The sequence below is a fragment of the Dermacentor albipictus genome, chromosome 9 (assembly GCF_038994185.2).
Source record: "Dermacentor albipictus isolate Rhodes 1998 colony chromosome 9, USDA_Dalb.pri_finalv2, whole genome shotgun sequence".
NCBI lineage: Eukaryota > Metazoa > Arthropoda > Arachnida > Ixodida > Ixodidae > Dermacentor > Dermacentor albipictus.
In genome coordinates, this window is record NC_091829.1 from 96,229,157 (window position 1) to 96,244,927 (window position 15,771).

Below are 15,771 nucleotides of genomic sequence, written 5' to 3' on the forward strand. Positions count from 1 at the left end.
TAAGTGGCAGCCACGTTACGTTGAAACGAATTTGAAACGCCGAATAGCATCATTAGTGTAAGCAGCGCTGTCTGCGTCAGGCTGCTGACATTGTGTTTAATGAAAATCATTTTATTCAGAGTTCGTACCGCGAAAAGAGAAATGCAGATAAAATGTTCGGGCGCGTAGCTAAACCAAAATATAAACAATGCTGAGCGATGTAGCCTAAATTTATGAAATAAAGAAAAAGAAATGAAATAATCACACGATATCGTCAAACTGCGTATGACGATGAATAAAGGTTGCACAGTATTGCACCAGAGAGCAGTAAATCTTCCGCCACAAAGCACTGATAGCTGACAATGTGGAATGAGGTGCTGCTGACGAACGATTGTGTTCCTGACCTAAGGAGAGACGGCCATCGTGTCCAAACAATTACGCCAGTACTGTTCCGAATAAAATTTCTTCAAACTTATTAGTATGCTTGTGTAAGCGCGCAGCGTCATCTAAATAAGCAAATGAAACGAAATTCCTCTTCTTTCCGACGAGGCGGCCGGATCAACTTTCCCGACGCATTAATCAATCTACGAATCTCCTATAGTCATCACGGCTGACGCAATGGCAAGAACCGCGAGGAGCAATAGCAGGCCCCGTCGCTGACAGGGACCACAGGCCGAGCAGTAGGCGTCTTCGAGCCGGTGGAACAGCGTGTTGCCGATGGCCGCCGCTTGGGGCGCCAGTGCCTGGCAGTGGCTCCTGGCGGCAGAGTCGGCGAGGCAGGCGCGGTGACCGGCAAGTTCACTGCAGACGGATTATATAAATTCGGTCAAATTTTTATTCCTGCATTTAAGGAAATACCGCGTATAACATGCATAAATTCGTTACGCAATGCATATAGCTTAGAATTTTTCATGATTCATAATACGAACCGTTCGCAATAGAATGCATAATACACAGAATATCAACGTATAATCTTCAACTTTGTCTTGTCGCAAACGCAAAACTGCAGCGCATAGCACACACAAATTTATAATAAAACATATATTACACAAAAATATAACGCAGGGAACACATATTACACAAATTCACAGAGTGCAGATTCTTCCGGCATACAGATACCCTTTTGGTCGCCACGTCAAGCCATGAATGGTCGTCATCGCTCTCGTGTGACCAACATGAAGTCCCCATTCACAGTTTCATTCTGGGAATCACGACGAAAGAGAGCGTCTTGCTTCTTTATTCCTTAAAATTGTTTACAGTACACATGGAAAAACATTGCCACTAGCACACGTCATCAATTTGCATCGCGCCGGCTGCGTAGCGAACGGATATTTGCGCCTCCTTTTGGCCGAACCCAGTATATCAGCACGTATGCACTGCGAGATGCAAGTAACTACTGGAATAATTTCCCAGATAGTATTAGTGACATACGCGATAATGCTGCGTTCAAAAGCTCGTCATCAACCACATATAATGCGGTTTAGTGGTTGCTATTAGCGTGGTTATTGCTTAATGTCTAATTTAACTATATATAACGTTTTTTTTCTAGCACAGAAAGAGGTTTTATTGTGACTTGAAAGTGTTCTTTTCATTACAATGAGCTTTCGTATAACGCTTATTTCCTTGTTTTTCTTTGTTTGTTTTTATGTGCTCTATGTTTAGACGAAAATCAATGTGTCATCCCCCTCACGAAATGCTCCGAATGGGAGACCGTGAGGAATAAATAAATAAACAAATAAATAAATAGGCCCCGTAGGGAGTCGAATGAGACACGTTTGTTTTAATACTCTTCCCTTGCTGTGCTTGCCGATGCTGCTACAAGTACAAAAAAAAACAAACAAAGAGAACAACAACAACAACTGCAACAACGGTGGCTTCGAAACACTCACGCGCAGAGTTTGTGACGCGCGACGCGGCTGATACGCGTTGTCCTGAACCTGGCGGCATTTCGGTACAAAGGAACAGCGTAGAAATCTTCCATTTTCCAGTCACATGACTCCCATTCCTGTGTGAATTCCTTAAGCCTGCAGGCTGTAAAATGACAAAGGAAGGTAAAAGGTGGGCAGTACTGCGCGTAATTTAAAGATGGTAAGGAAATGGAACTTCAAAAGGAGAATACATTTTAACGAAATATATGAATGTTCTGTACGTCTGCACCATTCTCTAATTCTTGAAAGCGAACGTCTGTTTAATGCCGCAACGCTTATTGCGTTCGCCAAAGATGTTGTATTCACAAGCACGATATATCAAAAGAAGTACATCTTAGAAGAGCCACCTTGCAGCTCCCCCCTCCGCGTTGAATTTCAACTCTGGGAATTGGTGACCTAAAAAGTTGGGCGGGCCCAAAACTTCTGTTTTGAAGCGCAAGTCATGCAATGACGCTTGCTCGAGATAACTTTCTTTATAAGTGAGTGCGCTGACGATTTCAATAACTTGAATGAGACTTTTCACGCTCACTTATCGAGCATGCCCTTCACACTATTCTGTTGGCACCGCTGAATATACCAACGTCCTGAATATTGTAAAATCCCGACGCGTTGACAAATTTGGTAGCGGCGCCATATTGAACCAATCAGGGAAGCTGTAGCAGCCCTCTGGGCCTATCAGAGCTGACAAGATGGCGAATCGGACAAGGTGGCGGAATCTGTCAATGTGCAGAATAGTAGCCAGGTCATCGTGCGGCGCCGGGGGTGGCCGGGGCGAAGGCTGACGGCTGCACGTCGGACGCCGGCGTCGGCATAGCCGCCGTACCGTACTCGGAATAAGCGTCGCAAGTAACGGAAGGCATCGGTGCACTAAGCTAGGACGTAGCGAAGCATATCTACGACAACGTTCTGGGTGTAGAACACTAATTTGCACCGGACGTATCAAAGCGCTTCCAAAATATTGGGTTGAATTCGGGCAGTGGCAGAACAGGCCATTAGGATTCCCGAAGGATGTGTTTAGTAGGAAGGTTCGCTGTCTTCGATGAATGTTTTGCTCAGACTGGCATATATGAGAGAAAAGGTGTTTTCGCTACAAAATAAATAAATAAATAAATAAGAAAACACACGCACGCACGCAAGCACGCACGCACGCACGCACACTTCGTGCGAGAGGTACCTGTGACCTGACATAGTCGGGCCTGATAACGCGACATTGCGTATTACTGTAGATGTGGCTTCTCCGCATTAAATGTCTTTGCAGGGAGAAGACTGCTTCTGCAAATCCGCCCTGTTAGCATGTCGCAACACTCGGGCGTTTGCGTGTGCGAGTGAAGGAGGTCGCAGCCGTGAGAAGGTTGCGCCGAAGGAAGTTATTTAGCCGTACCGAGGGGGGGGGGAGGCGTTATTCTGCACAACGCATTTTGTTCTTTAAACGTAAGCGTTCGTAGTCCAGGATTGAACGGTTCGTACACTGAGTATATATGATGCACGAAATGAGGAGACACAGGAGTTGGTTCGCGCAGACCGACAAATCGTGCTGCCTCTTTGAGAAAGTTTTGTGTGTGGTGGTGGTGGGGGTGGGGGGGGGGGGGCGAGAGAGAGTAGTGGTTAGACCGAAGCCCGCGAAGCGTAGCCTTTTTTTGTTGTTAAGCGCTTACAGAATTTCGGGCTCGGAGTCCTCTGGCAGGAGTAGAGGGAGGCCTGGGGACTACTGTGGTGGCTATCCCGATAACGCATTTATCTTATGGGCATGCCCTCCCTCCCAAACATCTCTGAAAGCTTCCTTGTGGAAAATACCTTGCCGCCTTCACCCCACTTCCCGGTGGAGCTGGCTCGCTCTCTGTCACACCCTCTCTGTAATCTTCCAGTAAACCCTGGTATCACATATCAGGGCTATACCGGAACGGTAAGGCATCAGGCTAGGTGAAAAATAAATACGTTTACTATCTCTGTCTTTCTCCTCGAGGATTCATAAAAAATAGCTTACAGTAGTAAATATATACGAAACAGATTCCCTGGAGCTTGGTGCTTTTTTTCTCTTTTGCATTCCATCTTCATCGGTATTTGAAAGTCACGGCTTGGATTCGAATCAGCGACCTAAGCTCAGCAGAAGAAAACCGTGGCTTATAAGCTACACCCCTGACTATAAATGGTTGCCCTTTTAGGTAATCACTATCTACAGCAATGTAATAATTGGAGTAGCACCGTCATATTGTGCCTTTATTACCCACTTCGTACCTTTGGCTAAAAACTTTTTTTTCGTTATACGAAGCAAAACAAAAAATTTACAACGTTCTTCCTCAAGGTATCGAACACATGTACTCAGATTTAAGTGCATTGATAAGAATCCTAGGTGAAGCAAAATGATTTCGGACGCCCCCCCCCCCCCCCCCCCCCTTACCCCACCCCCAATACGTTGTGCCTCATAATTGGAACGCGGTTCTGCCACGTAAAAGCCGGTAATTACAAAAAAAAGATTCACGGCAACAGCTACCACTGCTGCTACTTTACCTGGAGGGTACAGGTGGGACTTGTTATCAGCCGAAGCTATGGCGCCGCAGCTGTCGTCAAATTCAGACAGCAGATCTTTTCGGAGCACCGATATCGCGGACTTGAGGAAACGAGAGTCCGAGCAGCCGTTGTCCTCGGCAGCCGAACGCAGGCAGTACGTCATTTCTTTCACCAACCTGAAAGCGAGAGAAGGAAAAAAAAAGATAGTGCGCAAAGAATCCACGACGCTTGCTGATGTAAGCGAAAATCCAAACGGTTTCAGGAAGCTATTCGCTATAACAAATGAATGATGCACCTCGATGCGTACATTTGATGCAGTGAGGAGATTTAAGTAGTGTTTGTTGTTTCGTTACTCAATTCCGTCGAGAAGAGAGCCGTTATTCAGCGCGTACTTATAAGCCTAATATACGTGGCTATACATGTAATAAGCCTGTTCGCAGTGTGTGTGCTGTTTCCGGCGGCGCGAGCACAAGCGTGAAAGGCGACAAGCATCCTCCTCTCTCGCAGCCGCCACGGGGGGAAAGGGCGGTGGAGGGAGGGACGTCCATCCCTGGCGCTCCACCGTAGCTTCGAAACATTCAGACGCCCCCAAAGCTCTGGCGTGGCACGTCTCAAAGAATTATGTGGTTAGCGTTCGCGGACGAAAGTGCCCCGAAATTCGGTTGCGCCGTACCACGTGACATTTGCATTGGCGCCTTCGCGTCAGCGGTGAAAGCCCGGCCACCACCACGAAAACGGGCAAAAGGGCGAAAGGAAGCTATTCGCTTGAAAAAAAATTAGCTGAACGTTTAGCTTGGTTAAGCCTGGAAGATTGCGAAAGCAATACCCTTGGCTGTGCCTTGGTTCGGCTGATGGTGTGGACATGGTTGCCCTTTGTTAAACTTATGGCTATACATCATCCGACATAGCGCAAGGCAGCGCGCCGACCAGTGCGAGGAGTCGAGCTGTAGCCCCATTTATCCTCCTAGCGTGGCGTCACACCAGCGAGCGCCCTCTCTCGGTAGCGCCGCAGCAGCGGTGCGCAAGGCTTCGCCTCCACCATCGATGCCGCGAGCTGGGCCCCAGTCTCTTGGTCTGGCGTGACGTCACACGGTCACGTGACGCGCAGCAGTGTAAGGAGGCGCCACGACCACCGATGGGCCGAAAGTGCGAGCAGGGGGGATATTCTGTAAGAGTCCATCTAGTAGACTGTCCATTTCAGCCGCTGCTGATTGGCTAGGGCCGCTCCTCTCCTCCTCTCTCGTACAGCTGCATCCAATCAGCAACGGCCGAAATGGACAGTCCACTAGGTGGACTCTTACAGAATATCCCTCCAGTGTTGCTTTCGCAATAAAAGATATGGAAGAAATTTCAGGCTCCAAGAACGTCGCAAACTGTGACCGAGCAAAAGAAACAAAAGGTCGCACTTTCCCCCGTATGGCGAAGTGTTGGCTAAGATAGCAATGTGCCAGACTGTAACATACGACGTAAGTCTCGTAGTATTATCGGCAGTTTTAGTTGCAGGAAACGTTGGTGTACTAAGTCAATGCACGTGGCGTCGTGCCACTCAAGGACACACGTGAAGAGAGTTCCGTCGATGAACGCGTGTACTGGCGCGCGCAACTCAGTTGGGATGAGATATGCGGCGGCAGCGGGAAGTGTCAGGCATTCAGGCACGTGATCCGCTTTTTCACTCTATTCTTATCACCCCACGTGTTTCACTTTCTTTCCCTATTTTATTGATGATGGATATATATAAATCAAGTAATAACGAATTCCATCGTCCGCTTGCTCCTACGCTGGGAACGTGGCTAAATCAGCATGCCTTGGGACATTTTATCTGTACTCTATATAAATATATTCTAGATGACAAACTGCTTAAAGTGTTGATTATTATTATTATTATTATTATTATTATTATTATTATTATTATTATTATTATTATTATTATTATTATTATTATTATTATTATTATTATTATTATTATTATTATTAAATTGCAGCCGAATGCACAGTTTCAGTGCCTGCATGAGAAGAGGGATGTACGTGTAGTAATTGCGGGTACTGGGGCCATCAACGGTTGGTTCTTACACCCATACGCTCGTGCGACGTCACGGATCGTAATTCTCTTTTTTTTTCGAATTTAGGTTGTTGTGGCAGAGCAAATGTTTTCGAAGCTTGTTAAGTGCAATATTTGGCTTGTGTAGAATACAATGCAGTTCGCGGTTACTAGTTAAAAAAGATTAACGAATTCCTAGCAGACGCCTTCAGAATCTCGTCACGGTGAGCTCGTAACGGGAACTTCAAAGCCAAATCGGGGCCATCGTGTTTTTCGTTCTTGCGTCTTTTCTGGATTATCGAGCTTCCGCTCGTAAGAACTGCCTTCTTCTTTGTTTGGTAGTGAACTATGCGTATTGGACTTAGGCAGCTCGAAGAAGTCTTCTCTTCAGTCTCTTTTTGAGCAAACACGTGTGCGGCACGTAGGAACCTCCCTGCCTTCTGCTCTTCCCTTTCCTTCGTTCCTAGGTACTTAGAACGACAGAAAGCTGAGCTTCTTGGTAAGGATTCATTATGCAATAAAGAAGTGAGGCGTGCAGACAGGACACAAGAGTAGAGAAGTGGACAACACGAACGCCGACTATATATATAGGGACTCACGGGCAGACGGTGGCGGTCTTCGCCGACTCGTCGACCGCGGCAGCGGAGCCGTTGCGCGTCGCCGGCAGGGTGCGGTCGAAGGCGGCGCCGCACAGCACCAGGCTCCGGACGGCCTTGAGCTGGTCGCACGACGTCTGCCAGTCGAGCCGCAGAAAGGGTCGCCGCCTGTTGTCGTCTGCACGAACCCCCCGAGCGGTGAAGTGTGCCGTTCATCAGTCGGGAGTGAGTGCGCGATTAGTGGCGAGTACAACGGTTCTTTTTGTGACCACGAAGATAGCACCACGTAGAACTGAAGAAAAAAAATCACGAAGCGTGATACACTCCACAACCTAATATATATATATATATATATATATATATATATATATGCGCTGACGCCTCTTTTCTTTCTTTCTTGACAGACTTAACAGTTGGGGTATGCCAGGTATAACAATCTGACCACCGAAAGTGGTCGGATTATAGACATAGATACTGAAAACTTGGTGTAATTCCCAAAGAATGAGAATCGCAGTAAATATGTAGTGTTACGGTATACGAAGAAATGAGAAGAAGAAACCTACGAAGCCACATTGCCATCAAGTGAGGTGCGAAATTGATTAAATGGAGATGAAGAGATATCCACCCCCTCCTCCATAACGCGGGGAAAAGAATTCAGCGATGCAGAAAACATACTATCAAAGAAACTAAGTAGAGGAATGATCAGACTAAGCTTCTGGTAGGGGCATACGCTTCCTTTACGAATCCATAACCACCTGCGCATTCCTTTAGCTTTAACATCGCCGTCTCTTTTCGTGTACATTCCTATGCACCTTTAAGCACGATGAATGTTAGTCAGATTTACTTAGCCTCTGGCATGGAAAACCATCTAACCACTTTACGAGCCTTAATAACCATTAGGGGTGTACGAATCTTTAAAATTTTCAAATAACGAAACCAATAACGTCCTATTCAATTCCGTCTTCGGATCGAATGCTCAACTTTCGATACGGCCGCTTGAAGTGAATCGTCGTTATTTAAAGAAGTGAGAAAGCGAGGAAGGCCGGATGCGTTTTCTTGGCTAACCCTACAGAGCTCAACGCATCATTTTTTGACACGCTGAGATTTCATTTCATTTCATTTCATTTCATTTCATTTCATTTCATTTATTAATACTGTTAGCCCATTTTTGGGCCGTTACAGGGTGGAAAATATTTGTTGCAATGCAGTAAATGCATTGGAAATCACAGCCTCGCAGACATGCAAATACAAAATAAATTAATTGCGCACAACCTGCGGTTCACAACAAAGTACAAGTGCGGTAGTAGAAGCACATACAGCAACATTCATATTTCCAAGTAGGTGAAATTCGCTATAAACGAGCTGTCGTGGTTAATTTGGTAGGTCAAAGTAAAGGTGTATTGATTGGTGCCTCTTAATGCCGATTTATGCACGGGTAACGCAACGCTCGGACAGCCACACTCTCTTCCGCTAAACGCGATTCGCTCGCAATAGAATGTTGATTCTCCCCTGCATACTGTGCTGCCACGTGGTGGCACCAAATCCTCGAGTGCGTCCCTCTGTCATCCTCACACAATACTGACACCGTCGAGAGAGTTGATTGTTTCACAACGCCGATAAGTATTGCTTTTCGCATTCTTCAGATACGCTGCTCGGAGGCCTTTAACGAGCAGCAGACTTCCGCTCGAGTGCGTCCGCTTAACCGCACCTCCGTGGGGTCCGCAGGCTGACCCGTGTTTCGTGTAGGTGTGCTTGACGACCTCCTTCAGCTTCGCGACCAGCTCGGCAAACTCTGCGCAGCCGATGGCGGAGGTCTCCACGCACAGGTAGAAGGTCTGCAGTGTTCTGCGTTGGAGAGAGAAAGAGAGAGACAGAGAGAGAGAGATAAGGGGAAAAAATGAGAATTTATGTTCTGAGGTTTCGCGCACCAAAGTCCTGCTCTTATTACGATTTACGCATCATAGTGGGGATAGCAAGGATAATATTTGACTACGTTGATTCCTTTTTGCGTCTTTTCAAGCGTGCACCCACGAATGATGATACACGATAGTTTTTTTTTTTTGCATCCCACCAAAATCAGAATGTGGCTGACGCGACCGGCATGAAATCCATGACCTCCCGCAGACACGATACCCGTTAAGCTTGAATTGAAATGTGGGGTTTCACGTGGGAAAACCACGATTTCATTATGAGGCATGCCGTAGTGAAGTACTCCGGATTAACTGTATACCACCGGTGGATCTTTAAGGTGCCCCCAATGCACGTGACACGGGCGTTTTTCTTTTTTTTTTCTTGCATAGCCACTAAGCTACCGCGGCGGGTGAGGAGAGGAACGGGAGAGGAGTTATCAATGGAGGGATCAAAGAAGTACTGACAGCCTTCTTTTTTCTTGTTATGCGCGCTTCCCCCGCGCAAGAGAATATGTCAGTTACCAGATATAAACTATGGGAAGCGCTTACAATAGCGACACGTGTACATTCTTTTTTTCCTGTGACCATTTCTCACCGACTAATCGTTGTTACAAAGCTATCGCTCGGTGCCAGATGCGCCTTTGCGTATTGAAACTTTCGCGAATGTGGTCGTCAATTCTGCAGCAAAAGAATGATGTTTATTCAGATTGCGTGCGCGACGTGAACAGTGGTGCATGTACAGCGCGGTTAAATGTTAAAGGGAACACTCTAATTTGCGGCTCTCACTCTCTCTTCGATTAAAACACGTTGGCGGGCTAATTGGTTTGAATTCACTATACAATGTCTAGGCGCGACTGAACAAGGACGTAGAAAGAAACGGATACACAGAGACAGCGCTAACCTTCAACCATAGATTTTATTTTCGCATGCATGGATAACTACCTACCGAACGAGAGGAAACAAACAAACAACAAAAACAACAGCAGCAACCCTTAAAAAAAAATGTTCAGTGGTGCATGTCGATGACCCACACACGTGTCCCAGGCATGATCAAAACATGCACTGCAATAGTTACGACGATAAACCGAGGAATCGGGTCTTCTTTTCAGATAGCGACACTTATGGCTCGCTCACGGACCTTTCCTCTAATGCGCGCTGGGTAGCGATAAGGTTAGGTGTGATTACATTGTTCACTTAAAAGTTAAAACTAAAGGGTGGCGCGTGTTTCATGTGGTGCGCTCACACCTAGCATCCACCTAGTGACCGCAGGAAGGTCGTGAACTAGCGTAATATGACGTCATGAATCCGCCTCACGGGCTCGCACACAGAAAATGGTTTGTAGAATACATAGTAAATCAGTCCAAAGTAAATATTTAGGAAGCCCTGATCCTTGCCACAAGGTTATCAGTGGTATGTAGGGTATGGAACTTCATTTATCGCAAGGAAACGAGATTTAAAAAAAATGCTAGCAAAAAATGGCGTTGTCCACAACTGTGGATCATTTCTGCGTTCTAAAATTATAAGAAGCTACAGTTATGTGCATGCTCCGGCATGGATAGCGGTTAGTCTGCAATAAGCAGAATAATAACAAAAAGTTGCAAATACCAGATCACTACTCCCTTAGCCTACTATGTCTTTTGTGTGTTTATGACGCAAAGAAATGACGACCTAGAATAAATGCTGGCGTTCTAGGTGTAAAAAAAACGCGATCTGATAATGAGGCATGCCGTAGTAGTCGGATACTCCTGGAATAATTTTTCACCATCTGAGGTTCTTTAAGGTACACCCAAATCTGAGTGGACGAGCGTTCTCGCGTTTTTACTCCACGTAAATGTGGTCTCTGAAGCAGGGTTCGACCCCAGGATCTCGAGATCAGCTGCTCCACGCTATAATCACTAAAATTGTATGCGTGATGATTGCTAATGGGACTTTCTTGACACGGGGCGTTAAGAAATATAGCCACGTGGGCTGCGTGAGCGAACCAGCTTTAACACCAAAATAGCAGTCCACCATCGTGCTTATTTCTGTATTGTAAGCTTACCTTACCCTCTGTAACGACCTGCTTCTATCAATCACTTTCCTCCTTTCTTTTTACCTGTAGCGGGGTGGAACGTTTCTAAACTCTAGTCTCTCTTGCTTATTGTGCTGCTGACCAGTTACTGCTTCCATCAGCTTTGAAATCCGGCATTCTGTAAGGTGCACTTCTATTACGATGCTGGCTGGGTTAATGTCTTGGCTTTTTCATTACAACGCGCCGCGTCGGCTCCGGTTTTCTTTCTGCAATGGCTACACGCTTCGTCCTGCTGTAAATATTTGCTTTTCAATGTTTTTTTTCTCTCTCTGAATCATGGTTACAGGTAAGAGAAAACTTTAGCTCTGGAGCTCCTTTAATTTTTTATCTCACCTCATTTTTTGGGGTGTGTAACGTCTTCCTATATCATTTAAACTCTACATCTTGCACTTACGTTTGACCTTTTCCATGGCCCTCATGCCCTAACGGTCCCTTAAGGCACTCAAGTAAATCAATAAATGAATTAATAAATACGAACAAAGAAATCTTTTCGCTCGGCAACCACTGCGCCGATTTTTACGAGTGTTATTGCATTTGAAAGAATTTAAAACCAAGTGCGTCTAGGAAGTGTATTCTTAATTTATGCCATAAATTAAAACAAATTCTTGAAAATCAAATACAAGGAAAAGAAACAGACGCAAGTATTCAGTTTACAAATTCGTAACTCACAAATAAAACACGAAATACCAGTTATGTGAACCGCACCTCAGTATACACCACAAGCAGGCACAATTGATGTAATATTCACCGCTCTCAAATATATGTCGATCCTCAAAACGATCGAGTAACAACGTAAGAGGTGACCGAGAAAACCACAGCAGGTGTCAAAACGTCTCCAGCGTCCTGATGTCATGACTGTCTACATTGTGACGTCGCGGCACAGTAGAAACGAAACCGAAACTGACCGTCGAAACGCTATTACAATGTCTTATTTAGGACACTCTTCGGCCTCGCGAATAGTTTTTCTGTAGTTTAGTGGTTTTAGGGCCTTCACTTAGGGCCCCTCACCAGATCTGGCCATTTTGAGCTGACAAGCGCAGAGCATAGATTGCGTGGGAACGATCGAGTCTGCAAAGTATTACATCCCTACGCGCCATGGAAGGATCTGAAATTTCAAACCGAACGCCGTTTTTCCTTCTCCTCGCGGCCGCCGCACTTCAAACCGGAGGATGACGTACTCGCGTCCCTGCGCCTACGTACTCGAGTCTGCAGTGTGACGTCGCCCGTGGTGACATGTGACTTCCAGAATTATTCAAGGCACCATCTATAACTTGTGTGGTCTGTTGCTTGAATTGACGAATTGAAGTTTAGAAAAATAATAAAACACACAAACGGAATGTCTTCATGTCTTTTTGTTTTACTTCGTACCGAAGCAAGGGAGATGTATTTCCGTTCCGTCTGCTTGTTCCCACGGTCGTACAGTCACGTGCACAGGTACCAGAACTATGCCATTTTCTGCCGTGTTGCAGCGCGTGATGGTGCTCTGCGATCCGCTTCTTCTGCGTCAGTATTCGTGCAGCAGGGAATTATACCGCAAGTCATGTGTCCTTGTGCACAGTGTGCAAAATCGTGCGCTCCGCAAACGAGACAACAGCTTTCGTGCGATGCTGTCTGCGGAAGTGCGTAGCGCAGAAAAAAAAAGCGAGAAAAAAAAATGAAGGCAGGGCCCGTGGCGTATGCGTCACGAGATCCTCGAGGTCCGCTATGGGAGAACGCAGGGAAGGAATTTCGCTTGCGGAGGCGAGACGGGGCGAGTGGAGAGAGCGTCTTGCTTGGCAGTGGAGACCGCCTGCTGAAATTACGGGTTCGCGGCACTGAAATATCTCTGTGTCGGCTATTAATGAGCCAATTCGAACATTTTTGCGGCAGAACGCTCCCTAGAGGACGTGTAACAACTTCCAGTGTATAACCAAAATTTGCAATGGGGCCTGGTGAGGGGCCCTTTATCGTGAGAAACTCAAAAGGCGAAAATGTCACGTCGGTTAAAAAAGAAAGTCGTATCGCCACAGCGCCCCTCCGTGGGACCCGCTCGTAACGTACTCGCACACTCCGGGCTGGGCCATGCGGTACCACAGGTAGACATTGCGGCGTGACTGGTAGTAGGTGGTGCCGCAGGAAAAGAAGGCCTTCATCAGGTGCAGCTTGGTGCACGGCTCTGAAAGACACAAGACAGGCCGCGTTCGGCAAAAACACTTGTGCTGCATACTGCGGGCGGCGAGATGGACGGGCGTAACATCAGGTGAGTATGCTGACACGCAGGCACACACACACACACACACACACACACACACACACACACACACACACACACACACACACACACACACACACACACACACACACACACACACACACACACACACACACACACACACACACACACACACACACACACACACACACACACACACACACACACACACACATACATACACACACACACACACACACGCACGCACGCACGCACGCACGCACACACACACACATACATACATACATACATACATACATACATACATACATACATACATACATACATACATACATACATACATACATACATACATACATACATACATACATACATACATACATGCATACATGCATGCATGCATGCATGCATGCATGCATGCATGCATACATACATACATACATACATACATACATACATACATACATACATACATACATACATACATACATACATACATACACAGTGCAGCTGACGGTGTTCTGTTCCGGACAACCGTCAATTCGACTTCGCTACTTGGAGTACAGGAAGTATGTCGAGTTAGCTCCTGAACAACGACTTCCAATGTGGCGAACGCGGTTTAAATCGTGGATTCCGGAGCTCAAAGCGGTGCGACGTAGCGGTAACGCATTTCTCTCGCATTTACCGCTAGATCATTGCTGAATTTTTAAAGCGAAGCTTGCATTGGCATTGCATTACATTGCATTCACAAGTTTCGGCGGTCATGTAGTCATTAAAAAATCCAGTTGCTCCAAGAGCACAGCAGCTGAGGGAAAACGCACATTAGAGGGCGGTTTCATTGGTTGCGCGCGTGGCGTGAGCTCGCCGCCAATCAGAGTCGTTTCGCTTCCACCGGGAAGGGAAGGGGTGGGAAAGGGTTTCGAGCGCTCTGCGCCGGCTTCGTTTCCGTTCACGTCAGTCTCGGAAAACGCATGGGACAGCCATGCGAAGACTGCCCTTAGGAACGGGCAGTCTTCGACGAGTGGCGGCGAGAACTCGCCCGTGAAAGGCCTAGCCGATCGAGGCCATATGAGCTGCCCTAGCCCAGGCAATCCGACAGCGACGAGAAGATCCCGACTTGAGGGAGCGGGAGGCCGAAGAAATCCGGCACCATTACGTGTGGGTTACTTAGCCATGACGAAGTTCAAATGCACGCCAGGACAAGCTTCGCTTACCTCCCATTTTCGGGTAGAGGAAGGGTTGGTCATTTTTTTCCCAACAGAACGATTAAACAAACAGTGGCAGAACAGACAGAATAATCACTAGGGTAACTACTAGTTGTTGGCTTCCAGGAAATGAGAAGTTTATATATATATATATATATACAGTTGAATAAACGAAGGAGCACACTCACGAAAATTGCATTTTTGATGTTTTAACGTTCGTCAGAATACACCCAAAGCATGGCGGGTACCTGCATCCGCGACAATGATCATCTAGATGCTTATATATATATATATAAGCATCTAGAGTGCCGATGGCGGGGATTCATCTAGATGATCATTGTTGCGGAAGCAGGTGCCCACCATGCTTTGGGTTAACACGTTTTCTTTCACGGTATCCACAAGCGATTGAAAGAGAGATTATGTGTACGGCGTGGCACCAGAACGGGATAGGTACGCTTAATGCCGTTTGTGACCTTGTCACTAAAAGAGACAAAATTTCTGCAGTCTTTTGACCTGCTTGCATGTGTGAAGTGTCTGCAGTTCTTTTATCGGTAGCTTCGATGTAACACGATGCTCGTGAATTCAAACGCAGAAAATTCCGAAACTATATACTTCTATGTGTTAGTACGATGTCAGTTTCACATGCAAATATAACAGTGGCTTAAGAAAACCTCTGAAAAGCGCACTTGGGACTCCACCATGCCTAGAAATCGAGTAGCGAGCGATTACAGGTCACACTTGTATGTAAACTACGTGTAAAATTAGTTCGTTGCTGTTCGCGTTTCACTTTAGGAGCTATTTACTCATGCTGTGTATGCTTGACTGCATTTTATTTGTTCGACGTACCGAAGGAAGCGATCGGTCATGCTTATGTTACAGCGTTGCAACTTGGATCTTCCTGAGGTACGTAGAAAGAAATATATACGGAAGGTATAGGAATATAGGCTGAAGGTATAGGCTGAAGGATTGATAAGCTCAAATATCTACATGTTTCAGGCAAAAGAAACCCGCGAACTAACCACGACTACGTCATAACGCCGTACCGTACCAACAGTGATATCCCGATACTCATTTTTTCCGGACGCGATAGAAATGTGGAACCAATAGCCAAACGCTATTGTTAGCCTAAAAGATGTCACCGACATTTAAAATGATACTGAGGCGTATTTTCGGGAGTTTTCAATTTAGTTTTGAAGTGCCAAGTGGTATGTGCGACTTGATGTTCATTGTGCGTATTTTGATAAACGTCAGATGTGTGCTGAACAGCATTCAAGTGAACATCTTATTCACTGTGAATTGACAAGTGTTAAGCAAATTTCCGTAC

The 15,771-nt window shown here is 46.2% G+C and overlaps 1 protein-coding gene across 1 annotated transcript in view; it reads right to left on the minus strand.

Annotated features, from left to right (window-relative positions):
- Positions 1-428: 428 nt before the first annotated feature.
- Positions 429-15,771, minus strand: part of LOC139049527 (uncharacterized) — an 87,524-nt gene continuing 72,181 nt past the window's right edge. Inside the window, exons 13-18 of the mRNA XM_070525063.1 lie at positions 13,071-13,185; positions 8,758-8,894; positions 7,053-7,227; positions 4,416-4,591; positions 1,869-2,010; positions 429-780 (exon numbers count right to left, since the gene is read on the minus strand). Of these exons, the coding sequence (XP_070381164.1) occupies positions 564-780; positions 1,869-2,010; positions 4,416-4,591; positions 7,053-7,227; positions 8,758-8,894; positions 13,071-13,185 (962 nt within the window). The 3' untranslated portion in view covers positions 429-563. The remainder of the gene's footprint in view (positions 781-1,868; positions 2,011-4,415; positions 4,592-7,052; positions 7,228-8,757; positions 8,895-13,070; positions 13,186-15,771) is intronic.